We start from the raw sequence: 24,884 nt of genomic DNA on the forward strand, positions 1-24,884 counted from the left end.
GTCTTTTAATTTCATGGCTGCAGTCACCATCTGCAGTGATTTTGGAGCCCAAGAAAATAGTCTGTCACTGTTTCCATTGTTCCCCCATCTATTTGCCATGAAGCATTTGCCATCGGATGCTATGCTTTTCATTTATTTGAATGTAGAGAAAATACATATGCTTAAAAACAATTGTACTTAAATTTTAAAAATAATGAGAGGAGCGGCTTCGCTTTCATTCCTTTAGAAATTTCTTTGATATCTGGCTAAATGAAAGACATCTGGATTTTCATGTTTCCACGTTTAGTCTGTTGTGACATCATGCAGCCTCTGGAAAGCTGCATGCATGAATGGACAAGAATGAAACAGGTAAGGAAGTGCGAAGTAAATTCTTTTTCCCTATGTGGAAAGGGTCTCACAGGCAGACATGGAAGAATTCAACTTCCAAACACAGATTGGAACCTGTTGGGTGGACCGGAAATTCCTTTATTTGGGTGTTGACCTTTTTATAATGTGAGATCCAGATACCTGTAGTTGACCAATTTCTGTATTCCCAGAAAACACTTACAAATGACCAAATATTTGCTACCTATCATGTTGAGGTGGATAAGGGTTAAAAGTGAGAACACAAGGGGGCACCCGGATTTGAACCGGGGACCTCTTGATCTGCAGTCAAATGCTCTACCCCTGAGCTATACCCCCTCTGCTGATGAAAAGAAGATTACAGTTTATTTGTAGTGTTTATGGGAGCAGACGTTGCCTTGGTGATTAACAATAGTTGGACATGTATGACTAACTCTTTCAAGTTTCCCAGGTTGATGCTTAAGGACCAAGAGAAAAAGCAATCCGGACCCAAACGGACCCAAATGGTAAGAGGGAAGGATGGAAGGACGAAGTCCAGTCCAGCCAGACACACTGTGAGGTGTGCGATGGGATTTCTCTCCTCCAACAATTACAACCTCTTATACCGCTGACATCTGGGAATTCTTTAAGTCTAATTTCTATCCTCCCTGACTGCGTCCCAAGTTGTACTGAATCCCCAGCCTATGCTTTGCGCACGAAAGGAAGTGCTTCCCTTGTCTTTCCCAAGGTATCTCCAGCATCTTGAGTCTCTTCCACTCGCTTTGCTCCTTCCAACATCAACAGATTTCCCCTAGGTTGGAAAATCCTCCCTTTAGCTATGATCACCTGTCCAGTTTTTCTTTTTCACTACCAAATATTAAGAAAGTCTCTGACTTCAACAAGCTTTCCTCACAGTTCTGTTGCTCTCTACATTTACTTTCTCGACTGTCAGGAAATTTTCCCCCTTGGCGTCTATATCTTGTTTCTCCAATAGACTAAGTTCCTGGAGGGTAGGATCACCTTGCTTTCCTTTTAGTATTCTTCAGTAGTTGGCAGAGTGCCTGATTCACTACAAACCCTAGTGGTACCTAACAGCCAAACCTCATTAAACTCAAATTCACTAGTGTTAGAGGAGCACTGGGAAGCCTGAACCACTCTGCCAACCTGAAACAGGCTCTGTGTCTATTACTCCTCCACCACTGACTGACTAGATTCACTTTCTCAGTCTCTAAACTGATTCTTTCACACACGTTCTCCATTCTCAAACCTTCTACATCGTATCTTTCCTCCTCAGAGAATGCTGGCCTCTTCCTTTTTGGAGAGCATAAAGAACCAGTCAGAAGTAGGGTTGTGCTGAAAAAAGGCTAATAACTGGCTCCCCAGGACCTGATTTATAGGATTTGCCAATTCTCATAGCGTAAAAACGTCCATCTGGTAATTTCAAGTGAAATCAACTGGCTTTAAAAATTCTGGAAAATTTAACAGTTGGTTCTCACAAGCCGGTATGAGTTGAATCTAGCACACTTCTGGGATTGATTTTTCACCAGCTACCAGCTATATACTGACAGCTCTTCACATCACATTTCAAATCCAGACATGTTTCTGAACTTCAGAAATAACTGGATCTCCAGCTGCATACTTAAAATCTCCTCTTAAATGTCTGTTGGGCACCTCAGACTTAGCATATTGACCTTATACGAGAACGTGAAGTCTATGAGGCTAGGGGGCTGTACTTTATTACCTTTGTTTCAGAGTTTTAAAAAGACACTCTTGAGGATTTTTTTTTTTTTTTTTTGGTAAATTTACTCCTTTGTCAGTGTTCTTTATCTCAGGAAATCACATGCACCAAGATAGTGAAGTCAAAAAAGAAGAGTCATTCTTTTTAAAAAATTTTTTATTAAATTCCATGGACAGAGAAGCCTGGTTGGCTACAGTCTGTGGGGTCTCAGAATCGAACACCACTGAGTGACTAACATGCACAAAACTCATAGTTAATTTACAATGTTGTGTTAGTTTTAGGTATGCAGCAAAGTGATTCAGCTTTATATATTTATATATATTTTATAGTTTTCCATTATGGTTTATTATAGGACACTGAATACAGTTCCCTGTGCTATACAGTAGGGATTTATTCTTTATTCATTCTCTATGTAATAGTCTGCATCTGCTAATCCCAAACTCACAAGCCATCCCTCCCCAGCCCCATGGCAACCGCAAGCCTGTTCTCTATGTCTGTGAGTCTGTTTCTGTTTCCTGGATACATTCATTTGCGTCATATTTTAGATTCCACAAATAAGTAATATTATATGGTACTTGTCTTTCTCTTTCTGACCTTTCTTAGTATGATAATCTCTAGGTCCAGCCACAGTGTTGCAAAGGGAATTATTTCATTCTTTTTTTTATGACTGCTTAGTATTCCATTGTATATATGTATCACATCTTCTTTATCCAGTCAATGGATATTTAGGTTGTTCCCATGTCTTGGCTATTGTGAACAGTGCTGCTATGAACGTAGGGGTGCATGCACCTTTTAGAATTATAGTTTCATCCCTAGGACCAAAGCAGCAGCCAATTTAACTGGAATTCCCACTCCCAACAGATGGGCAAATAGCTGTCTCTTTCATGCCATCTACATCTCAACTCCAAAATCACCTATGAAGAAAACTCTTCCCTGACTGTGCGTCTTGAAATACCCACTCGTACCTCCCTAACACATATCTTGTCTTTTATTTTAGTCATTTTCCTTATTCGTTTATTCATTTGTGCACTTGTTTCTATTCTGTCTCCATTTGATTTTAAAGTCAGTGAGAATGAGAACCTTTGTACCTCTCTATTGAAAGTATGCTCTGTACCTACAATGGGGCACAAAGTACTTGTTTCCTAAAAATAGAAGGGGACCACTAGAGAACATAGGCAGGGAAAGTCTCTCAGTGGACATGTCTGTTCAGCTGGTGCTTGCATTTTTTTTAGAGAGACCGGGAGAAAGGATGCCTTACTCAGTTTTGCAAGAAGCTCTTCTCTGACTTCTTAGGGTGAAGAGATGACTGGGATCGTGGATAAAGAATTGAACTTAGAAAAGACAAAAGTTCACATATTTTCAAAATTCCATGTTTTAACTAGGTCTTTTAATGTTCCTCGTTATTACTATTCAATATCTTGTAGCAAGAAGGAACTGATTTTGGAAAAAGAATTCTCAGGGAAAAAAAAAAAAATGTCTAGAATGGATGTAAAAAGCATTTACCAGAACACTGCCAGCAGAGGGGGTATAGCTCAGTGGTAGAGCATTTGACTGCAGATCAAGAGGTCCCCGGTTCAAATCCGGGTGCCCCCTTCCCTGATTTTCCATTTTTCACAGTCACAAGTTAACACAAAGTCAGAGGTATGTTCTGAATCCAAAACTTTCTGGAGATTCTCAGAAAATACTCTTAACCAGAGAGATGCCCTAAGAGTCACACAGGAATGACTCCACCGCTTTTCCAGTGAGCACGCTGACTCACTGGCAAGAAGCCCACTCACCTGTACTCTCGGTAGGTAGAAAGAAGGCTGATACCTTTCCAGTTTGAGATCCTTTAGGACTTACTGGTTTAATGTTAATCATAGTTTCTTTGGAGGGGAAGAAATGGAATGCCTGGGCGGGGCAATATTATTTTGCCTAGTTCATAATAGTGGCGAGGTCACAGCACAGATTTAAGATGAAAAGTGGAAGGCTTTCACCTTCTTTATATTAGCTCAAAGGCAGGGTTTTGGCCTGATAAACCTACAGGTGGAGTTTGAGGCCTGGTGTCCAAGAATGGGGTGAAAAATTAGCTATTTCTCACCTCTGAGCTTTGACCTGCACAGCAGCTCTGCTTAATCACCACGTCCAGCTTCAAGACTTGTCTCACAGTGATGCATGCTCAGTCGTGTTCCACTGTTTGCCACCCCAAGCATTGCTCCTCAGCCTATGGGATTTCCCAGGCAAGAATACTGGAGTGGATTGCCACTTTCTTCTCCAGACAGTAAGGGGAGCCGTGGGGAAAAAAATATTCAAGTAGTATTCCCCTGGGGCCCTGAGGGATGACACAACCAAATTCCAAGTTTAAAATACCACAAATTCCCCCTGACTCAAGAAGCATGCCTCTCCCACTATCCTTTCTTTTTCCTTTTTTTGGGCAAAACCTAGTCGAGAGGGTCGCTCTTGCTCTCTGATCTTTTTCCTTGGACCCAACAGTGATAACAGCCAGTCATGCAGTGGACAGTTATCTGTCCCCATCTTTAGGTTATGAAGCTTAATGGCATTGTATTATTTGCTCAGTGGTTCTCAAAGTGTGGTCTAGCAGCATCAACACCCCCTGGGAATTTGCTAAGAATGCAAATTCTTGGGGTCCCACTCCAGGCCAAGAGTATCAGAAACTGGTAGTTGGGGGGGGGGGAGCTAGTGTTTTAAGGAGCTATTTAATTCTGACACACACTCAAGTTTGAGAACATTAGTTTATATCAGTTTATAACTTTATTTTTGTAAATTAAAATGAGATTTTGGGTCGGCATTGACCATTTCCACATTCTCAAACTGCTTTCACTGTGCTGGTGTTATGAGCAGTAAGGAAAGGTGCTTCGGGCACGCGCTTGTCACCGGTAATAAAGAAAGTTGAAGTTGGAGAAAATCTGTGTCTGTGGGTTTTCTTCTCCAGACCCACCCCTACCCAAAATGAAACACCAAGTTGGGGGAGTCTTGCCTCCTGAACCAGCGCCTGGAACCGCCTTACACGACTGCGGCTGCCGCAGAAATCCCGCATACCTCCCGCATGGGTCGTGGGGACCTGAAGTTTTTGTACATGATTTGTGCCTGTACCCACCCCCTCCTGCTGCTGAGTACGAAGTAAAACCGAAAGCCTTCCGTTAAGGTTGGAGAATGAGGAAGGAATTTTAAAATAGCTTTTCTCTATTTCTCTAACCTAGGACCCGAGGTTAAAATATGAATCAAAAAGGAAATAATTATACTAGACAAAAAGTAGGAAAAAACCGCCCAGGGGGCACCCGGATTTGAACCAGGGACCTCTTGATCTGCAGTCAAATGCTCTACCACTGAGCTATACCCCCACGCCGCGCCTTGGCTTGGATGCGGCTCTTTTGGGTGTTAAGACGCTGCTAAAGGTGAACAGTAAGGGTAGGTACGGAGAAAGAAATGCAAGAGAAAAAGGGATCGAGCGCAAAGCAGAAGCTCGCTGGATTCGGGGAACTACGGGAAAGCTGCACGGCAGAGGCGCGGGGACGCAAGAATTAACCCGGTCTGCGAGGGACTGAGTCCTGGAGGGAGGGACGGGTTCCGCCCTACAAATTGTGGGAGAGGATGTTGCAGGGCAAGGCTAACATCTTAGGGGCGGGGCAGAGGGGTTCCCGTTGATCCGCGGATTTCTCGCCAGGTACCGACGGGTACAAAGGAAGTCCCCAAACCTGACGAATCTGGTTGGGTGTTCGAGTGGGTTCGAACCCCACCCTGGGCGGTTGCGAGGGGCTCGCCCGCCCTGCAGCCCAGGTGCCCAGATGTGCCACCGGATCGCCCCCGCCCCGCCTCCAGCGGCGGAAGGGCCCTGGGCAAGGTCGCCTGTTGGCGCCTGGCCTCCGGGCGCATTCCAGAGCCCTTTCTGCTTGCGAGCTCACCTAGGCGCGTACCGCTGGGCGCGCAGTCCTCCCTGGAACCCGCCCCCGCGCCGTCCCACGTAGCCTGGAGAGCGCGCCTCGCCGCGCGCGCCCCTGCCAGCGCCCGCGGCGCGTCCCCGCCCCGGTACAGCCCCTCCTCCCCGCTGTGTTTATTAGGGGAAGGAGGGCGGGGGCGGAGGCCAGTTCCCTAGCTCAAGCAGCCGTCGCTGTCGCCTGTGCCGTTGAGGCCGCGGCCGTCTCCCGCCAGCTCGCTCCGGGGAAAGAGAACGCGCGCGAGCTCGGGCGTCCTCGCCCCAGCCTTTCCCGGAGCCATGAATCCTAACTGCGCTCGGTGCAGCAAGATCGTGTACCCCACGGAGAAGGTGAACTGTCTGGATAAGGTGAGACTCGGGACTGGGAGACGCGTCTTTGCAATCCCCGAGCTCCAGATCGGAGGAGGAGAGCGGGGCTGGGTCTCTGCCGCCCCGTTACCGCGATCCCGGGAGGAGGAAAGGTGGGTGGTGTCATGGGGTGTGAGGGACGGACCCCAGTCTGGAAACCAGGAGATCTGGGGCGAGGAAAGGAGTCCACGCGTGGCGGGCAGCCGCTACTGGAGAGGAGTGGGCTCGGTGCCCGGGGGTGGAGAAGCCGGGCCCCGGAGTGGGGGTGGGGGGAGTGAGGGAAGGTTAGGGGTGCAGTCCCGCCCCCTAGGGCCGGGAGAGTGAGAGCAGACGGCCGCTCCCTCTCCCCGCCTCGCCGAGCGCCAAGTAGGCGGAAGCGCTGGGCGCTGGGGGAGGGGGCGGCGGGGGGGCGGGGCAGAGGTTGGGGCCCCTGCTAAGCGGTCCGCTCCGGCGGCTACTGGCCCGGCTTCCTGGCCTGGAGACTGGAGGGTGGGGGCCGTCAGCGGGCAAGTGTTGCGTCTGGTGAACTGGCCTTCGGATAAGGACCCGAGCCCCATTGCGAGAGCCCGTTTTTTGGACGACCTGCAGCCCTCTTGGTGGTTCAGCGGTTAATGGGCTAGCCTGAGTCCTCCATAGCTTCCCAGCCCCCACCTCAAATTAGAAGCCAACTCCCAGCGTTGGTCCGCCCAGCCGGACCCGGGCGGGGTCGCTTGCTGGAGTAGGGTGGGTGGGGGTTGCTTCACTGAGATCTCCTGAAATTGTGTTCAGAGGCTGAGTCCACCCTGTAGAACAAAGAGCTAACTTTTCAGAGCAGGTTTCCCCAATGGAGGGTGGGGTTGGCTGAGTTCAAGGGGAGCCAATAAAAGGGGGGAGGTGTTGGGGGAAAGGGAAGGTGGCCTTCTGTAAATTCACTGTCCCCTGGGGGCCCTTAGGCGTCTTCCTGCCCCCCCACCCCCATCATGCTGGACTCGTTCATCTGGTTGCCATTATACTTTTTGAAGGGGGGCGGAGAGTGGAACTGGGTATTTCCTGCAGTTTGGGGTAGGATCCGGACCTCTTTTAATCTAAGATCCTAAGGCAATCCACCTTCCCTCTCATTCGCTCCTCGGTCTGGAGGAGAGGCCTCTAGGATTTTGTCCCCTTCTTCATCATGCCTTTCATTCACCTCCTAAAGCTGGCCCCCTGTCCACACATTCCCTCTTTCCCATCTGGACTGGCCAGGGGTTGGGGGGGCATGGGATGGAAGAGGGTGCAGGGCCCACCTGGAGTCAGATATTTTTTGTGAGGGGGGAAAGGGTCGTTCCTTGGATTCTTTTGTCTTTCTCCTCCTTAGGGTTGGAGCTTCCTCAGTAACCTTTGGCCTCTGAGTCAGGGTGAGGGGGTGGGGTTCCATGGTTCTGAGATCATTTTGATACTGCTCTTGGAGGAAGGGGTCATGCGGGGCCGCTGCTGTTTCAGTCTTCTCTCCTGGGCCTGGCTGGGCAGGAGGAGAGAAAGGCCATGTTATGGTGCAGTGAATGTGGGTGCTGACCTTCCCAAAGACCATGCGGGAGGGCAGGACTTGAGCCTGGGGGCAGGAGCTTAGAGCTCTCTGGCCTTGCACACTGGTGTTTCTGCTCTTCCCTGGTGGGAGGGATTTTGGCCTCTGTGTCTTGAGTTCCTTGTGCTCCCCTTCTGCACAGTCATGAACTTGGTAGAGGCAATGGCCACTTTCCACCCACATAAGGCAGAAGCAGTGTCTGCTGGAAGGACACTAGCCTGGGCGTTGGAACACTTGCTCCTAGTTCCAGGTCCGCTCACCACCAGCTCTGTGAATGGCTCTAGGCCTCAGTGTTCACAGTCTATCATATAGGTATGATGATGTCATTTCCTTGAAGGTGGGGAAGTGCACTCAAGTGCCTGTCACAGTGCCTGGAAGGGGATGTGGTATAGGCTGTGCGCCCTTTTCTTTTCTGGGGTACTCTGTCCAGCCCCATACCTGGCTTTCCCTGTAAAGACCTTTGGTGTCTGAGGGGAGGGTGCAGCCCCTTTAAGGCGCCCTCCCCATCTGTTTTCTTCCCCTCTCTGGAAGAGGACATTCAGGTGGTGGGCACCCTGGGAAGTGAGAGTTGGCGGTTCCTCTCTCTTCCTACAGGAGGTTTCCCTGGGGAGATGTCACCCCTGCACTGAGCAGGAGGCCTGGAATATCCAGGTATTAGATTGGTTCCTCCCACCGCCCTCCAGGCAGTAAGGGCAGGCACTTGGAATGGGGACCTGACGCCTGAGGACGGATGTTCAGTCTCATAGACACAATTGCTAACCAGCTTCCCAAGACAACCCATTTACAACAGGAGAGAGTCAAATTAGACTCACCTGTTTCACTGCAATTTCCCTAGGACCCGACATGACCCAGAGCACAAGCTACATTCTTGGTGTTAGCCTTTCCTCCTCCTTGAGCCTTATCTCCCAAAGGCTTAGGTGAGTAAAAGCCACATCACCTCTGATGGCTACCCTACCATCCACCTGCATTACCCAGCGTGTCCTCATGCTGAATAAATGTGTATGGCTGGCCACGGTGTTTGAGGTCGAGATTTGTTTCCCCAACTTATGGGATTAGAGTTGGGGAAGAAACAGGGTGATGTCGCTCGCTCATTCATTCAATGAATATTAAGCACCTATGTGGTATGGGGCCCTCTTGGCTGCTGCAGGGCCTCTGCGGAGGGAGAGAGGCTGTGTCTCACAGTGTCCTCTACCTTTTGACAGACTTGAAGTTTGGTCCTAGATCACACTGGGCGGCACTAACGTGGGGACTCGCTGTGTCCCCTTGGCCTGGCTTGCTTTTGCCAGGCTCCTGAATACAGATGGAGGCATTGAGGAGGGTAGAGGATTGGTGGGCTGAGTCCCCTGGACTCCCCTATTGGGAAGGCTTTCTGCCTCTGGTTGTCTGAAGTACCCTCCCCTCTTCCCCTCACCCCCCAGGTGGCAGCAAGGTAGAAGGAAACGGGACCTAGAAGAGGGGAAAAGGCCTGTAGCCTTGGTGCCTCGTTTCCTAGCTAAGAGCACCCCACAGTCATCCCATGACCGTCCCTGCGTAGACTCCTTGGAATGTGCCAGGCTCAGTCTTCCCAGGAGCCTCACAGAGCAGATGCGACGGCTCCTGTAAATTATGACCCCCGTAAGCAGAGGCCCAGACAGGTCATGCGGTTCACTCCCCACAGCCCGAGCTGGAATTCAGCTCTAAAGTTCTTGGTGCTCAGCTCTTCTGCCTGTTGTGTTTGCAAAAAAGTACCTTAATTTACACTATCTCCCTAATGTTTGTAGTGGGCCCTCCTCTTCCTGACCCTGGCCTGTGGAATGCCCAAGGCCCGAGCTCTTGAACCAGGAATAATACTCCCTGGGAATCTGGGGAGGTGCAGCCATGGTCTCTGCCTTTAAGCCAGCCTCCCAGGTGGCCAGCTGAGCTAGGCTGGTGACCGGGCCAGGGTAGGCCAGGGTGGGGCTACCGTTGCCCCTGGAGGAGTGAGAAACTGTAACCCTGGGTGACAGGAAGGGAGGGAGAGGTCTCATTCTCTAGCCCTGAGTCATAGGGCGCCCGGGTGGAGAGGGTGGAGTGGGCAAGATCCCAGGCCGCAGGCACAGCGACCTGGAGTTCACCACATCCCCCACCCCCAGAGCTGTGAGCAGCTTCTCCCCCAGCCTCTACGGTGACTCTGGAGAGAGAGGGATGACCCCAACCTCACCCAAGTGCAGGGCATTTTGCTTCTGCCCCCAGCAGCCTCAGTTTGCCTTTCTGTGGAGTGGGTTGCAGCTTTGGAGCTCCAGGCCAGGGAGAGTGGAGGCTGATGCTGGAGCCTGGGACATGGGCTGAGAGGCTCCTAACGGGCACCAGAGAACTAGGTTTTGGTGAACAGGGAAGCCGTGGACTTCCAGGGCAGTGGGGAGGATTCAAGTTGCATGTTTAGAGGTAACTGCTCCCTGAGTCCCAGGAATGCTGCTCTGAAACCTTACCTGTGGCCTGTAAGAAAGAGGGGACCCCTGCTCTGCGGGCAGGGCTCCTGGGGCAGGGAAAAGAGGCAGACAGGGTCACTGTGGGGTGTTACTGACATGTTTCCCTGACTGTGTCCATTACCAGACCTGACTGAGACAGGGATGGGTGTCTTTTCATTTGGGGTTTCCTTGGGTCTGCCTGGCCCACAGGGGCTATTGAATGACTTGCCATTTTCTGCCCCCCATTCCCCTCACTCTCCTGTCTCCAAAAGGACACAGTGGTGGAAGCTGCTGATTTTCTTGAACCTTTCTTGGTGCCCTCCTCCAGAGAGGGGCGGGAAGTGAGGCTGTGTCACCTCCTCCCAGCATGGAACCCCCCTCCATGGGACCGGGGTTTTAGTTCCACTCTTTACAGATGCATAGACGGAGTTCTGTAGTTACCCTGAAGACATTCAGTCCCCTCCTTTTCATTATTCTGTTCCTGGACCCCCTGTAAGAGAACAGATGACCACTCCCTAGCCTCTAACGTGTCTAGCTGAGAGCAGGGGGTGTCTGGAGGTGAGGTGGGGAAGAGCTAGAGATAGAAATGGGCACTGTTCCCTTGTATGGGGCTCCCCTTCCTTCCAGTGGTAGCTGGCTGCAGGGGGTATTTTGTAGAACCCCTGAATTGGCTGCTGGCCTTGTACCCTAGCCTGGTCAGTATACTCAGCCGCAAGGGGGTTGGCTCCAGGGTGGGTACCTGGCTGTGAGCTAGGGTGGACGTGTCTGTGTCTCTCCCTTGGTCTCCCCCAGGTCAATCAGGGGGCACCTCTGGAGGTCCCCAGGCCCAGGACAGTGCGGATTCCTGCCTGTGTGTGTGTGAAAGTGGGTCATGGTCTGGATTCCAGAGAATGTTTTTCCTGGCAGGCTCCTGCGGGGGTGGGGGGAGGCGGGGGCGGGGGGAGGCGGGGGCCCAGGCAGGGGCATGTGCGGCTAAGCAGGCAGAGGCCAGCAGACTCGGTGGTGGCAGGGCTGGGGCGTTCTGCCATCGCCTCCCAGGCATTGCGGGAGGGAGAGGGGCTTTCACTTCGGGGCTGGTGGGGGGCAGGGACCACTCTGTTCTAGGTTTCCAGTGGGCTGTCTGCACTGGGGTTTCACACTGAGAGGCGTCAGGCAGGGCTGTGGGATTGGCCCAGGTTGGCTTGGAAGCCCAGCTTCACCGGCCTCCTCTTTGCTTCCAGACTTCCTCTGGCCTTCTTCCCAAAGAGGGGTTCTCCTGTTCCTTTGGTCATTATTCCACTCCTAAAGAGGCCTTTGGGTCTCCTTGATAGGAAAAGTACCCTATTAGAAGGTGATTACTCCCCCACCCCCCACCCCCACACACAATTACCCTGTGGGCTCTGGTCAACACAGCCAGGGTGAGGGAGGTGGTATCCCAACCTCTTAACCTTTTTTTCGGTCCCTTTCTCCCAAGTGGCCCAGAAACACCTCTTGGCTGGGAAATACGTCTGAAAAGCACTGCCTCAGGGGAATTTCTTGATAGGTGGCCAAAAACCAGGCATTTGCTGGGTACCTCGAAAGCCTTCCTGTGCCCTTCCCTGGCTTCTGGCCTCTTTCTCTGAGGAATCAGGAGGATGTCCTTTGGCTGCTGGGAAAGGGGGCAGGGAAAGGCCAGCTGGGTCGCCCCGACAGCCCGGGTTCTGGGGCCCTGGAAGCTGGGCTCCTGGTAGGTGCTAACCCCGGGGCGTTGTCCCGGGCTGCCAGGTGCCAGGGGCGAGTCTCTCCTCTGCCTGGGTTTTCTCGAGCTTGAGCGTTTCTCGGGATGGGGTCACCTCTGTTGCGTCAGTTCCCCTGCCCTTGTGGTCTTTGACCCTGTCCCCCTCCCTGGACTGATCCTCGCTCTGTTCTGGGCCCCTGGCCTCTGCTGGGGGGTTCCTGATCACTCAGTCTCACTCACAGGTCTTCTAGCTGTGCTTGGGCCCAGTAGAGCCCCACCTGCACCCCAGCACTCACACACCTCCTGCCCAGCCGCCTCAGCTGAGGGTCACCCCTGCTGCACCCAGCACCTGATATTTGAGTACTTAGAGGTGCCAGGTGCTGTGCTGAGGGTTTTATAGGTGATTTTTCATTTAAACCTCAATAGTCCCAAGAGAGATGGGTATTAAGGTTTCCATTCTGCAGACACAGAAGTGGCTCAGAGGCGTGGGTCCTTACCGAGGTCACCCAGCTAGCCAGGGTGGGGCTGTGATGCCCACTGTGCAGGAGACCAGCTGGGGGGTGGGAGACAGTTGAGGGGAGGGAGGGAAGTGGTGTGGGTGTGCTGGCTAGAGCCTAGGGCACTCACCCACACTCTGGGCAGGGGTCCCTCAGGAAGAGGAGACATTGGGGTTGGGCCTTGCCCAGGCCCAAGTGTGTCTGCTGTGGTGTGGGAAGGCCTGGGTACATGGGGGCTGGGCCCTCCTGTCCCCCTAGGCCTTGTCTAGGCTGAGGCGCTGCCCCTCTGTTCTGCAGCAGCGGCTTCTTAGCAACGCCTGGTGCAGCTTTGCATAAGCAATGAGGCTTCTCCTGCTCAGGCAGGCAGGCTGCTGGAGTGATCTGGGGGAGGTGGAGCCAATCTTCGGGGCTGCACAGGGGGCCGGGGGGGGGGCGGTTTCCCCACTCACTCTGGGGTCTGCACTTCTGCTGACAGCACCAGTGGGACAGGGGAAGGTGTCATCAGCTGTTGGAACCCGTGACCTGAGATGTCCTTGGCTCACTTCTACTGGGGGGGGGTGTCTGTTCTAGTCCCAGGGATGGAGCGCTCTTTCCTGGGGCCTGAGCCCCCTTCCTAAGTCCTGCTTATCTGACAGTGTCCTCCCTCTGCTTTTGGTCCCAGGGATGGAGCACTCCTTCCTGGGGCCTGAGCCCCCTTCCTAAGTCCTGCTTATCTGACAGTGTCCTCCCTCTGCTTCTGGTCCCAGGGATGGAGCGCTTCTTCCTGGGGCCTGAGCCCCCTTCCTAAGTCCTGCTTATCTGACAGTGTCCTCCCTCTGCCTCTACCCCCAGTACTGGCATAAAGCATGCTTCCACTGCGAGACCTGCAAGATGACCCTCAACATGAAGAACTACAAGGGCTACGAGAAGAAGCCCTACTGCAACGCGTGAGTCCGCCCCGGGCAGGGGCTGTTGGGCGGGCACTGAGGGCTTCCCTGGTGGCTCAGATGGTAAAGCACCTGTCTGCAATGCAGGAGACCTGGGTTCCATCCCTGGGTCGGGAAGATCCCCTGGAGAAGGAAATGGCAGCCCACTCCAGTAGACTTGCCTGGAAAATCCCATGGACGGAGGAGCCTGGCGGGCTGCAGTCCGTGGGGTCGCAGAGAGTCGGACACGACTGAGTGACTCCACTTTCACTTTCAGAGCTTCCTTCTGTTCTAATACCCACAAGGTGGCAGGGCCCAGCACTTCCACACTCTGCTCCGTACGTGTTAGCCGTGTTGAGTCCTCCTCACCACGGGGGGATGATAGTCAGGACTGTTAGTGTGCCCAGTTTACAGAGCAGGAAACTGAGGTTTGAGGAAGGGAAGGGGCTTTCCCAAGATGAATGACTAGCGAGAGGCTGGTTCAGTCCCCATATAGCAAGCTTATTCTCTCCACCACACCCTGCTGCAAGAGAGGGATCCACGTGGTCTTTTGAGAAAAAGTCCTGTTTCTGGCGGTTGTATTCTCCATGTCGCCTTCCACATTTCTCTCCATGACGGCAGCTAACTTGTCACCTCTCCCCTGCCCTGTCCCTACCAGACAATCTGGGCCCTGGGCCCTGGGGGGGCCCCGCTGACTGTCATTTTTTGAGACTGGGGAGCAGCATGAAGGGCGTAGCCTGACCCTAGGCAGACCTCTTCCCTTCCTGCTGAGGGAGGCAGAGAACTTCATGTCTTTTCCAGTGGAGTTTGCTCTGGCCTGCTGTGGGACAGTGGGTTGAGGTGGGGTCTCCCATCCCAGGGAGACACCCTGTTCCATCCCATGCAGTTTCAGAGAATGCCTTTGGGTTGATCACCTGCAGGTCTGGGCTCCTGTAGGACTTCACTACCTTGCTGCTCTGTGGGGGGGCTTTGGAAGGTCAAGTCACTTAAGTAGGCGGCAAGGTCAGCATTCAAAAAAATTTAGATTCCGACTTGAGTCCCTTTATAAAGGAACTACTTCTATGTTTATGTATTTGGCTATGCTGGGTCTTAGTTGTGGCATGCAGAATCTTTAGCTGTGGCACGTGATCTTTGGTTGCAGCATGTGGGATCTAGTCCCCTGACCAAGGGATTGAACCCCAAGACCCTTGCATGGGAGCACAGAGTCTTAGCCACTGGACCACCAGGGAAGTCCGAGTCCTTTTTTTGTTTTTTACCTTTTAAAATTCTCAGCCTGGAATTAAATTCTTCAGCCTTTCTACAGCTGAAGTTCACATAGGAGGGTAACTTTGGGATTTGTCTAAAAGGAGTTGGGATCTTAAAGCCCTTTGAATGGCTGTCTCCCCATTCCGGGAGTTAGTGAAGGACAAGGAAGCGGACATGACTTAGCAACTGAACAACAACTCCCCCTTCCTGTCTTCCCCTCCCTGCTCACACTACAGCCTCATCTCCTTGGCTGGAGCCTGCATCAGGCACTTACTGCCTGCCGGCTGCTAGATGCCAACCTGTGCCAGGTGCTGGGAAAACTGATGAAATCTCAAGCCCAAGAAGCACCATGAACCTCCTCCCTTCTGGGAGGGACTGGGACGCTGGGGAGACTGCCTGGGCTAGAGAGAAGGTCACAGCTAGGTCCTGGCTCCTCCTTCAGCTGCCCCTTCTCTATTAGCTCTACTGGTCCTCTTTCCCCTGCCGACCCCTCCCATCCTCCCCCCAAGGGAAATGGGACATTCTTCAAATTCTTAAAGGCTCTCACAAACCCTGATTCTCTGCCACTTCCTCCCTCTGTTGGGGAGTGGGGTGGGGTGCAGCAAAGCCAGAGGCTGGGGCAGTTAACCCCTTGATTGCTGGCCCACTTCAGGCTAGTTTCTGGGCATGAGACTCCTTTGGGGGCAGCTTCTGAGCCTCTGCCCCTCAAGACAGGAGTCTGGCGGAGCCCAAAACTCAGTGGGCAGCAGGGACTGAGGCATCTTCCTGTCTCTTCCTAAGACTCTGGTAGCCTTGAATTCAGCAAGCTCTGGGAGTTGGAGAAAGAAATCAGAGGCTTGTCCTTGTTTTCTCTGTGTGTTCTCAGCCTAGTGCCAAAAAGTCCCAGCTTACTTTTTTTACCCTCTTCTAAGAGGCTACAGCCAGTAGGGGTGGGGAGCTCCTGTAGGGCTTCGGGGTGGCTCCAGGGAAGGTGGAAGATGACACACCCCTCCCAGATGCTGCTTCCCACCTGCCGGAGGTGAGTCCACTGCCTCTCCTGGCCTCCAGCCAGAGCAGCAGGTTGACCCCTCTCTGTTCCCCCAGCCTTTATAGCTCTTATTCTTCCCTGACCTTTGACCCAGCTGGGATGTTACCTAGGAAGGGGTAACCCAACATCCTGGGAAGGATGTTACCTGTGAAATGGATGAGGGGCCAAAGACTTGGGGAATTTGTGACCCAGCTGTGTTTCATGCGAGCTGTGGCAGCACCTTGCCTGAGGCAGCCACATTCCCTAAGCCAGAGTCTGCTGAGTGGCTGGTCTGTGTCATTGAGCCAGACGTGGGATTCTGGGATATCTCAGATGTAGGCCCAGCTTGTTTGGGGCGCACTCTGGACTTGTCTGGGCCTCGGTTATCCCGTGGTTCAAAATTCCCGCCCAAGGATGCTGGAGCCTAGACCAGTTTTATTGAACAACTGTGCTGTGCCAGGCAGTGTGCTGAGTGTTCACTCTCATCCCTTCCTGTTTTCTTCCTGCCTCTGACCCCATCCACCAGTGACATTCAGGTTCCCCAGTGTCGGGGTTTCTAGGCTATAGCTGTGCCCCAATTCCCAGCCTGGCCTTGCTGTGTGACGCTCAGGCCTGGCTTTTCAACACTTCCTGCTCAAGACTCAGAGGGGCAAGTGATCCCTCCTGGCCCAGGCCCTTTGCCAGGGAGTTGAGCCCACCCAGGGAGAGTATATGTGAGTTGGTGTGCAAGGGGGCCTCTGCGTTCTCTGGTTAGTCCCTGAGCCAGGATCTTGCAGGAGGGTGGGCAAGAGAAAGAACGCTGTCTGTTTCTCCCTGGTGAGTTCTGAAGACTGAGATTTAAGTTCTGGAAAGTGACTGAAAGCAGCAGAAAGGCCTCTTGTATTTTCTCTTTGCACCAGACTTGTCTGGGGTGAGGCTGGGGAGAGAACACAGGCCAGAGCCCACAGCCGGCCTTCTGGGTGGTAGTGGACCCCCAAGGCTGTGCATTCACACACGTGCCTCTGGATATCCAGACACACGCCGCAGGCTGTGGGGCCAGGGGTAAGCGCCAGGGAATTGGACTGAATAGGCCGCGTTTGTGTTCACACTTCCCAGGCCATTGGCAACCAGCACTGCTATGGCAAGGTAGAGGGAAGCATGTCTGCATTTGTATAATTCTTTCTTGAAGCATCTAGGTAGGTGGGGTGAGCCTGTTCCATTGGTTCGAGGAATATATATGCCCTCAATTTATGCCCTGGATGATTTGTTTTGTAAACTACTTTTTCTGAAAGGGGCAGATCTGGTCACAATTACAAACCTGGTCCTTTGTCTTGTCTCCAGGCAAATAATTGAGGAGCCTGGAGGTCGGGGTGGGGCTGGGTGGGGTGGGGCTGGGCAGGGGTGGGGAAGAATGTTCCTGTTTTTCCTCCTTGGAGCCCTTGAATCAATGGAGGCTGCCAGCCGGAGGCAGTTGCAGGCCTTGGGGACCAGCTTCTGGGGTGTTAAGTGGGGGGGTGGACAGGGGCTGGGGAAGAATGGGGGAATGCTCCCTTGTATCTTTCTGGGACTGTCCTTCAGTTGCCTTGAGCTGTGGGCTGAGGGGCTGAGGAGGGTGGAGGTGTCCCTGGTTCTAGGGAACAAGAGACTGCGGTCCTGCTCCTTTCCCCAGGCCTCGGAGCATGAGGTGGGACCTGTGCTGGTGGGGTTTGAAGTCATCTCTGGGGTCTAGTTAGCTGGGGATGGGGCAGTGGCAGGCGCATCCAGGACTGAGGCCTGGGGCTTTCCCGCCTCCCCAGAGTTCTCTGCCTCTAACTGGGAAAAATGAGATCAGAAGAAGGGAGTAGGAAGGGGTGTGTGTGCTATGTTTGCGGGGTGGGGGGGTAGTTCAAAGGGGCACACGTAGTAACCTCTAGGCAGCCCCCGCCTCATTCTCACCTTCCAGCTCCTTACACTCAGATGTCAGGGCCTCAGGAAACCTTGGAGATCTTTGCTTCCTAACAGCCCATTTTATAGATGAGGAAGCTGAAACCCAGTGTTTCCATGCCTTTCCTGACTTGACACGATCTTTTCTGTTTGTGTGTCATCATCGATTTTGATTTCTCGTTTTATCTGCGACCCTGAGGGCTGGTCACTTCTTCTTCTTGTCTAGCCTTGATCTTTTTGGCTGCTCATTTTTTTCCTCTGGTCGGATACATGCCTTCTTGTTACTTCCTATCCCCACCATTTTGGCCCCTTAGCCCTGGGGGACTGGTGAAAAACAGTGTTAGAGGGGAGTCCTCCCTGACCGCCCACGGGCAGTGTTCCCAGCAGGGGGATCAGTAGCTCCTTCCAGAGGCAGGATGTCAGGGCTGTGGGTTGTTTTTTTTTTCCCTTTTGGTGAAACCAAAGGCTCCTTGTTGCTTTTGTTGCTGTATTTTTGTTCCTCCTTGAACAAAAAGCTGTGGTTTTTGAAGGGATCCAAGGCTGAAAGGGGGCAAGGCTGCCTGTCGAAAGCCGGTACTGGGCTTCCAGGATACTGGTCTATTCTTGTTCTGTATCTGGAACACAGCTGATAGTGGGACTAGGGACAGGGCTTTGCCCTCCAAGTGATCCCTGTCACCAGTAAGCCCATTGCAGGAGCTCTGCAGTCCCTTCAAGAAGGAAGGTGACTCAGAGGTCCTCTGGGAGGAGCCCCCACTTCTCCTGCACCCCGTACTGTCTGGACCCGCTTTAGAAATGTCAGAAGGAGTAGGTCACTGGATGTCATCAACCCTGCAGCGGGTCACTGTCTGGACCCGCTTTAGAAATGTCAGAAGGAGTAGGTGGCTTCAGGCTGGGGGTGGCTGAGAGACCCCAGACGGTTCTCTTAGAATAGCCATGCTTGGAAACTGGTTGGCTTTAAAAGAGGAAGTTCTCCACCCACCCAACCAAGCATTTCTTTCCCCAGAACTAGGAGTAGGCTGGTGTTCACCTGGGGGAGGGAAGTCAGTCTGCCCTTAGCTGCCCGGACATGTGTGGAATGGGGGAGAGTGCATTGGGCCAGATCTCTGTCCTTGACACTGAGCCTCAGTTTCTTTATCTGTCAAATGGGCACAGTGCTAATGCCTGCCTTTTCTAGCCCAAAGCCTTGTGGCAAGTTTCAGGAGAGAATGTGCACAGGATACAATGTATCCTGAAGTAACTTTCAGTTCAGTTCAGTTCAGTTCAGTTGCTCAGTTGTGTCCAATTCTCTGGGACCCCATGAATTGAAACATGCCGGGCCTGCCTGCCCATCGCCAATTCCCGGAGTTCATTCAAACTCATGTCCATCGAGTTGGTGATGCCATCCAGCCATCTCATCCTCTGTTGCCCCTTCTCCTGTTGCCCCCTTCTCCTCCTGCCCCCAATTATGTGGCTCTAACTTCTCCCAGAGGCCGGGGCTGCTGCCAGGCGCCTGATTGTCTTGCTCAACTCTGTTCTTGCCTTCGTGAATGCTAGACCCCTTTCCCTGCACCCTCCAGCCCCAGGCTTCCTGTCCTAGTGGGCTCCCTCCATGCCTCTCTTTCCCAGAGCAGCTGATACTGCCAGTGAGGGTGGGGAGGGGCATCAGCAGAGGGCCTGCCACTGGGAATGATTAACAAGGGGCCGGGTGCAGGCTGGCCCACAGAAGGGACAAAGAACAGCTGTGCTCTGGACTCAACTCCAGGCCAGGGTTGGGAGGCCCAGTTCTCCCCACCCTGGCCCCTTGTTCCCTCACTGTGGGCCCAGTCTGTTGTTGGGGCTGCGGTACCAGTGGGGTCATTAGCTGGGGTGGGGGACCTCTTGTCTGCCCTAGCGCCTACACTGGGATACACATATATCCATTCCTCTTGACTGGGATCTGAGAATAAATGAGGGAGGGTGGGAGAGGTTCAATCTGAAGATGGAGAGGGAAGGAAAAGGTAGAATCCCCAGCAATTAATTGTTTCTGGGAGGAGGTCACATCGGTTGTAGCCCTCTTGGAAGATAGTCGTGCTGGTGGGGGAGGGGCACAGCCCTGGCCTTCTTGTGTCCTGCCCTGAAAACAAACCGAGGCTCACATCTTCCTCATCTGAACTGTCTACAAGTATCCTGCAGACACAGCCTCCTGGTTTTGCCCTCACGGGTTCCTCTGCAGTTGAGGATACCCTGGCTGTCTGTGTCTCTTTCCCCACCCCCACAGACTCGCTCTGTCTGCCTGCTCTCAACCACTCTGCTGCCTAGAGCTGAGGATGAGGTTGCCATGGGAACCTGAAGCGCAGTGAGCAGGGGATGGGAAAGGCAGAGTTGTCTCGCCAGGGTTGGGGGCTGTGGGGAGGGGACAGGGTTGACAGCAAGAGGAAAATAGCCCATGCTTATGTCTGCCTGCCTTTTTCTGACCTGGGGTTGGGGTTTAGGAGGCAAGGGTAAGAGATCGGTGGCTCCAGAGCCCCCTTTAATCTATCTTAATCTGATGTTTAAAACCCCCTCCTCCTTCCAGACTGAGCTGAGTTGACGACATCCAGGCTGGTCCCCCCTTCCCTTCTGATGGGATTAGTGTTCTGGCCCCCGGGCGGGGGCACTGAGATCTTGGTGTCATTATGGCTCCCAAGAGAGAATGAAATACCTGCCAGCCCCATCCATGCAGGCACCCGCTACCTGGTGGGGGGTCTCCTGAGACCCTTCTCGTGGATTGTAGATGTGTGAACGTGGACCTGCTGGCCTTGGTGTCTAGGAGATGAGCATTGCAGAGGCCTGTCTATATATTCACCGTGTATGAGGAATAACAGAGCGTGCAGGAGCCACAGAATTGCAGAGTGGGGGCGCGTCAGGTGTATGTGTCTGGCTGACCTTGGACCACTGGACCCAGCACTCCCATTTTAACCCTGTACCTTCAGGCAAATGGCAAACTGCAGGTTGGCAGACTGGCTCCTGGGCATATGTGTTTTCTGAGCCTGCCAGACACCCTTTCCCATCAAATGCTAATTACACCATCTTCTCTGAACTGACCCTTCAAGTTCCGGGCCAGAGCCACCCTCCAGCCCCCTGCTTCTGGACCTGACCTCCCTCCTATGCTCATGAGCCTCCACTTATAGACACTCACCTCATGACACCACCAGCTCTTGATGCTATCATAATGGCTCTGATTTGGTGGGAGGGTCCTCTCCAAAGCCTCCCTCAGGCGACCTCAGATCTCTTGCCAGTCCTGCTAGAGATCTAACTTAGATCCCTCCTGCTGGTCTCCTTCTGTGCTCCGGGAACAGATCCTCCTTTCCCCTGGAACTCAGGAATTTTGAATGGAGCTTCTCCACTGTGGGTGGCCCTGGCTTCGTGGAGCTGGGCCAAACCCCGGACTGGGTCTACAGCTTTAGCCCTGCCTTCATCCATGGAAGACTTCTGCTGCTGGCTGCAGGCACCTGTATTTGTTTTTTTTTAAGTCTCTTCTCTTGCTCTTCCCTCTGCTCAAGGAGCCGCGGGCTGGGCTGATCTGGGAGGTGGGACTCAGGTGGGCAGTAGAGGCTAAGCGTTGGGGCATTTTACCTGGATCTGCCTGGTAAAATGGGGCACAGGTGAAATCACCTTGCTGTGATTCTAGGTCCAAGATGGTGAAACTAGCTCACAGGGAGAAAAGATTTGCCAGAGTCACCCTGCAAGGCAGTGGCAGGGCTGGGCTCCTTCTAGCCACTGCTCCTCTCCCATTTAGTTGAGTTCTCTAGCACCTGAATCCCTGCCCTTGACACAGGGAAGTTGTGTGATCACTGATAGCTTTGGCTCAGGATTGGGGCGGGCGGCTGGAGAACATGCCAGGCTTGGTGAAACACACAGCGGTAGGAGGGCTGCTGGTGACCAGTTCACAGCACGTCAGCCAACCTGGGTGGCTGGAAGTGGGCGAGCCACCTCTTACCTGGGCTCAGCCTGCGAGTCGGGCACCAGCCAGTGGTCACAGTTGAGGTGAGGTGTGGTCAGCCAGGGCTGAGAATGGCCTGCCCTTGGCTCCTGCTCGGAGAAGCCACCCACCTGTCCCTGAAATCACTGGGGCCTCTGTGGACCCCCAGCCCTTTCGCATACCAACCCCTGCACACAGACCACAGTGACTCAGGGCTGCCTCTCTAGCTAGTTTTCTAGGGGACCCGGGGGGTGGGGATGGAGGAGACCTGAGTTCTAATCCTGGCCCAGCTTCAACAGCTAGTGTAGGACATTTGTTTATTCAACAAATATTTACTGAACACCAGATTCTGTTTGGGGAGTTTGGGATAAGTCAGTGAAGAAGAAACACTGAGAACCCTCTCATCTCAGAGAAGTAGTGAAGAAAAGATAGTCAACTGATATGATAAATCATCATGAAGTCAGCTAAGTGCCTGGTGCCAGCACACGACCTTCTAGAGGACATGAGGGGGTTGGACTGGAAGTCCCAGCAGGCTTGGCTCTGAGGGCTGCCCTGGCTACTGCCACCTCCAGGCCAGCCTGCTCCTGGGGGATAGGACTCTGGTCTGGCCTGTGTCTGGAGATTGGAGCATTGGGTTCAGGGTGCTGGGTCTTGAGACATGGTTTGGGAATAAATCTGGATGCCTCCACTTACTAGCCCCGTGCCTTGGCCACACCGTTTATCCTTTCCAAGCTGCTGTCTCCCATCTGTAAAAGGGAGACAGTAGGGTGGTTTTAAGAATTTGGTGAATTAGGGCGTGGACACCCTTAGCACAGGGAACATCAGCTGTTGTTACAGTGTTGTTATCTACATGGTGACTTCTTCTCTGGCCTCAAGCTGATCTCTCAGCTGCTCTCTGGTTAAGTTGCACCTCGTTTGCCCTTTGAAACACTGGTGCCTTTTTTCTCCCTCACTGCCTTTTCCAGAAAGTCCCCCTGCGTGTGCACGTCCCTTTTCCTTTCGGTCTCTGCCTCCCTCCCACCTTTCGTCTGCTTCATTGGTCTCCATTTCTGGTCTCAGCCGAGAGCCTTGTCCTGAGCCCGTCAGCATCTCCTCTCCTGAGTGCCTGGCCCCCTTGACCTCCCTGTGCAGTAGACATGGATTATTTGGGTGATCTGAAACTCTTAGAGAGTATCTCCATGGCCTCCTGTGGAGTTCTTGGTGGCCATCATTCAGACCTGATGTATCTTCCCAGTTCAGCCCATTCTGAGTGAGAAACACTTGCCTCCCTGCAGCCATGGGTGGTGGGCACTGTGGTCCTGATGCTGGGGCAGGGGCCACCCAAGGATAAGGAGGTGAAAAGCCCAGAAGTTCCCAGCGTCTCACCCAGGATGAACCCTACTGTGTTGTTTTCTGTCCTGCAGACACTACCCCAAGCAGTCCTTCACCATGGTGGCTGACACCCCGGAAAACCTCCGCCTCAAGCAACAGAGTGAGCTGCAGAGTCAGGTGAGGGAGTGGGGCTAGAGCTGGGGCCTGGTCTGGGGGGGCGGGGCCACCCCTGGGTTTGGCAAGAGCTTCCTTCTGTGGTTACTCAGCAAGGTGCTGAAATCCAAGCACTTGCCTAGTCTCCCTGCCCCCACCCCCAGTTATTTCACATCTCCTGACTTGATCAGCGAAGTGGGCCAGAGTGTGCCCACCCACCCCCTACCTAAAGTGGGTTGGAGGGGTGTGGGTTTCAGATTCTTTCTGCATCAGGAATTTTGTGGGAGGCCCCTAAAGCCCACCTCCTCCAGGAAGCTGGTCCCCTCTCCCTCCCATCCTTTCACACCCACCCTGAAAGGAAGGTCCTTGGGATGGCTGCCAGTGGTTGAGACTCAGCCCTTCCACTGCAGGGGACACGTGTTTGATCCCTGGTCAGGGATTGACCAGGGAGAGTGAAGTTACACAGTTTATCCTCTAGCCATGTCGCCAACCCTCTTCTACCTGTCCTAGGGCAGGCTGCTAAGGGAGCCTTGCCCCAGGGGCCTGCCCTGCCCGCATCTCCTTGGTTTGATTTTCCTGAGCCCCTTCTCAGAGGGAGCCCTGCTTGCCACTGCAGTAGGGGAGGAGACGGGGTTCCTGCACCAGGAAGAGAGAGCTGGGGCTTTAGGGGTCACTGAGGAATAAGCAAAAGGTCCAGAACCTTTCGATCAGAATGGCTTACCCTGACTGGGGGTCTGAGAGGGCTTTCAGGACAAGCCTGGCCCGGATTGTAGGGTGGGACAGAGTGGGGCTTTAGCAAAAACCTCTTGGGGAATGGAACCAAGTGGGCAGGGTGCCCAGGACCAGGAAAATGTCTTGGAGGAGCCACCTGGGCCTCAGAGGGGATCCCTCCTGATCCTTCCAGGTGGGGCTCCTGCTGCCTGATCTTGATGTGAATTCTCTGGCTCCCTGTCTCCCAGTTGGTCACATGAAGGAGAACTAGCCCTGGAGTGGCAAAGGCTTTACATGCATTCTCTCATTTAATCTTCCCAGCAACCTGCAAGGAAGGTGCTGTTTTCCCATTGTACAGATGGGGAAACTAAGGCTCAGAGACAGTAAGGGGCTTGCTGAAATCATACAAGTAGCAGTAGCGGTAATAACTGTATTAGTAGCTGGTATATGGAGTGCTTCGTGTTCTGGGTGTGTTAGCGTTCATGCCTCACAATAGTTCTGTGCAATTGGCAGGATCCCTCTCACTTTACGGAAGAGGAAATAGGTGCTAATGACTTTGAATGCCAGTTTGTCTGAGACTTGTATTCTTTCCAGTTTTCCACCCAACTCCCTAAGGAGAACTATCTCTACTTTGATAATAAACACGGTAGTTCCTCTTGTTGGTGAGAACTATTATAGGTTAGCAAATACTTCAGTTACTTCGCCTCATTTATCCTTGACTTGACTGCAGGCGTCAGAGACAGGGAACCAAGGCTCTGAGAGGCACTGGACTTTGCCTGTTGACACGCACTCTCGGTGAGCTTTCAGGATCCAGGCTCTGTTTTTTTCACTCTCGAATACAGTGACCTTGACCTTGTGCAGCCCTGTGAGCCAGGGGTTCAGGCCTCCCATGTATCCCACCATGATGGGAGAGCAGGTGCATGCATGCTAAGTCGTGTTCGACTCTTTGCGACCCCATGGATTGTAGCCTGCCAGGCTCCTCTGTCCGTAGGATTTCCTAGGCAAGAATGCCAGAGTGGGTTGCCATTTCCTTCTCCAAGGGATTTTCCTGACCCCTGGGATGTAATCCACATCTCCTGCATCTGCAGTCAGATTCTCTACCACTGAGCCACCTGGGGACAGGTAGGGGAAGCTAATTTGCCCCTTAGCACAGCTCACATCTACCAGCCCAGGCTCCGCCCCCGCTGTGGTGTGAAAGCCACAGTCACTGTGGGGGCTAATGTAGGTACCAG

The 24,884-nt window shown here is 53.1% G+C and overlaps 1 protein-coding gene and 3 non-coding genes across 4 annotated transcripts in view; 2 read left to right on the plus strand and 2 right to left on the minus strand.

The window, feature by feature from the left end:
- Window positions 1–609: 609 nt before the first annotated feature.
- Window positions 610–681, minus strand: TRNAC-GCA (transfer RNA cysteine (anticodon GCA)). The gene has a single exon. It is a non-coding gene; the product is annotated as a tRNA-Cys (tRNA).
- Window positions 682–3,580: 2,899 nt separating this feature from the next.
- Window positions 3,581–3,652, plus strand: TRNAC-GCA (transfer RNA cysteine (anticodon GCA)). The gene has a single exon. It is a non-coding gene; the product is annotated as a tRNA-Cys (tRNA).
- A 1,676-nt stretch (window positions 3,653–5,328) lies between these two features.
- TRNAC-GCA (transfer RNA cysteine (anticodon GCA)) lies at window positions 5,329–5,400 on the minus strand. Its single transcript has one exon. It is a non-coding gene; the product is annotated as a tRNA-Cys (tRNA).
- Window positions 5,401–6,163: 763 nt separating this feature from the next.
- LASP1 (LIM and SH3 protein 1) overlaps window positions 6,164–24,884 on the plus strand; it is a 40,188-nt gene continuing 21,467 nt past the window's right edge. Inside the window, exons 1-3 of the mRNA XM_052657320.1 lie at window positions 6,164–6,341; window positions 13,332–13,426; window positions 22,881–22,965. Coding sequence (XP_052513280.1) covers window positions 6,273–6,341; window positions 13,332–13,426; window positions 22,881–22,965 — 249 coding nt within the window. The 5' untranslated portion in view covers window positions 6,164–6,272. The remainder of the gene's footprint in view (window positions 6,342–13,331; window positions 13,427–22,880; window positions 22,966–24,884) is intronic.

The sequence above is a fragment of the Budorcas taxicolor genome, chromosome 19 (genome assembly GCF_023091745.1).
Source record: "Budorcas taxicolor isolate Tak-1 chromosome 19, Takin1.1, whole genome shotgun sequence".
Classification (NCBI taxonomy): domain Eukaryota; kingdom Metazoa; phylum Chordata; class Mammalia; order Artiodactyla; family Bovidae; genus Budorcas; species Budorcas taxicolor.